Genomic DNA, 1,469 nt, shown 5'->3' with positions numbered 1-1,469 from the left:
TCAGTAAAGTCAATGGGAAGAAAGCGTCTGATAATAAAGGGAAGAAGAAGCGGGCGACTCTCACGTACACAGCTGCACGTCTGCATGAGAAAGGAGTTCTGCTGGAGATTGAAGACCTGCCCGTCACACAGTACGACACACACACACACTTTACAACACAGATCCCATGCTCAATGCTGATTGGTCGATACAGTGCTCAAATACACTGATTCTGATCTGTCTGCAGGTTCAAGAACGTGATCTTTGACATTGTTCCCGGCGAGGAGGACGGCACGTTCCTGGTGAAGGCTCGTTTCATGGGTGTGGACATGGAGAGATTCCCGCTCAAATATCAGGTTCTGAGGGTTTTATTGCTGCAGAGCGTCTCCAGATGTGTTCCTCCTCCGTGATAGAGACATGAGGAATAATCCGTGTTTGTGTGCAGGATCTGCTGCAGCTGCAGTACGAGGAAGTCGCCGTGATGAAGATGTTTGATAAAGCCAAAGTCAACGTCAATCTGCTCATCTTCCTCCTCAACAAGAAATTCTTCAAGAAGTGAATTGATTCCTGTGTTCCTGTAGCACTCGGCACTGGTTTGAACACACTCCAGTTAAACCTGCTGCTTTATTTTCCCAGTGTAATAATTCTGCATTTATTTGATTACCCAAAATCACTCTGGATATATTCATGACGCTATCATATATATATATATATATTCAATTATGAATCATTTGCATTTAAAATGAAGCTTTACTTTATTCGAGTGAATCACAGAAGACGTGTGAGAAGAACACTAGTAATACTAGTTATCCAGCGGTTATCAGGTGAAGTTCACCTGCGCTCTTTCAAGCTCTTTTAACGCTAATTTAGTGGAAAGTGTCTTTTGTGTAAATATTTTCTGTCTCTAATGAAATATCTTTGTATTCTTTCCTCGTCCTCTCGTCTGTTTTTATGTCGTTTATTAGTGTCCAGTCACTCTTTTAATAAATACGCTGTTTTTATTCACAATAAAACGTTTTGCATGAATAAACAGTGTTTGTGTCTCATTGTGCATGTTTTGTTCTTGAGAAATATTTGATATTTCTCACGCTGGTGGTTCTTATTAAGGGGTTTCATCTGATTCACCTGTTTTTCTGGCAGTGGTTACTGAAGCATGTTTCTGAATAGAAATCAGAAGAACTGAGACATCTAAATGAAGCATTAGGATCATCTTTTCAGGAGAAACTGAATCTGCCTTTATATTTGAGTCGTGTCTGGTGCTGAGGTTTGATGACCGCTGCGTGCAGAGAGGATTCACTTGGAACAGATTTGGCACAGTTTGTTGAGTATGAAGAGAGATCTAAACTGGTCTGATCAGAGTCGGTCTTGTTTTCGCTTTCATTATCTCGTTTTTACATGTTCATTATACATCTGGATTGATCTGATCTTTTTATTTATTTTATTAGTTTGTCAGTAAAACTATCAGGTTAAATAACTGCTGTAATTTCAAA

General features: G+C 39.7%; 1 protein-coding gene across 1 annotated transcript in view; it reads left to right on the top strand.

The window, feature by feature from the left end:
• Window positions 1-1,005, top strand: part of LOC107575444 (ras GTPase-activating-like protein IQGAP3) — a gene marked incomplete at its 5' end in the record, with an annotated part of 35,840 nt that extends 34,835 nt beyond the window's left edge. Inside the window, 3 exons of the mRNA XM_016261821.1 lie at window positions 5-130; window positions 227-335; window positions 425-1,005. Of these exons, the coding sequence (XP_016117307.1) occupies window positions 5-130; window positions 227-335; window positions 425-538 (349 nt within the window). The remainder of the gene's footprint in view (window positions 1-4; window positions 131-226; window positions 336-424) is intronic.
• Between the last annotated feature and the right edge of the window lie 464 nt (window positions 1,006-1,469).

This window comes from Sinocyclocheilus grahami, unplaced genomic scaffold (genome assembly GCF_001515645.1).
Source record: "Sinocyclocheilus grahami isolate Dianchi unplaced genomic scaffold, SAMN03320097.WGS_v1.1 scaffold2644.1, whole genome shotgun sequence".
In the NCBI taxonomy this organism is placed as follows: Eukaryota; Metazoa; Chordata; class Actinopteri; order Cypriniformes; family Cyprinidae; genus Sinocyclocheilus; species Sinocyclocheilus grahami.
This window is presented reverse-complemented; position numbering and strand designations above follow the sequence as displayed.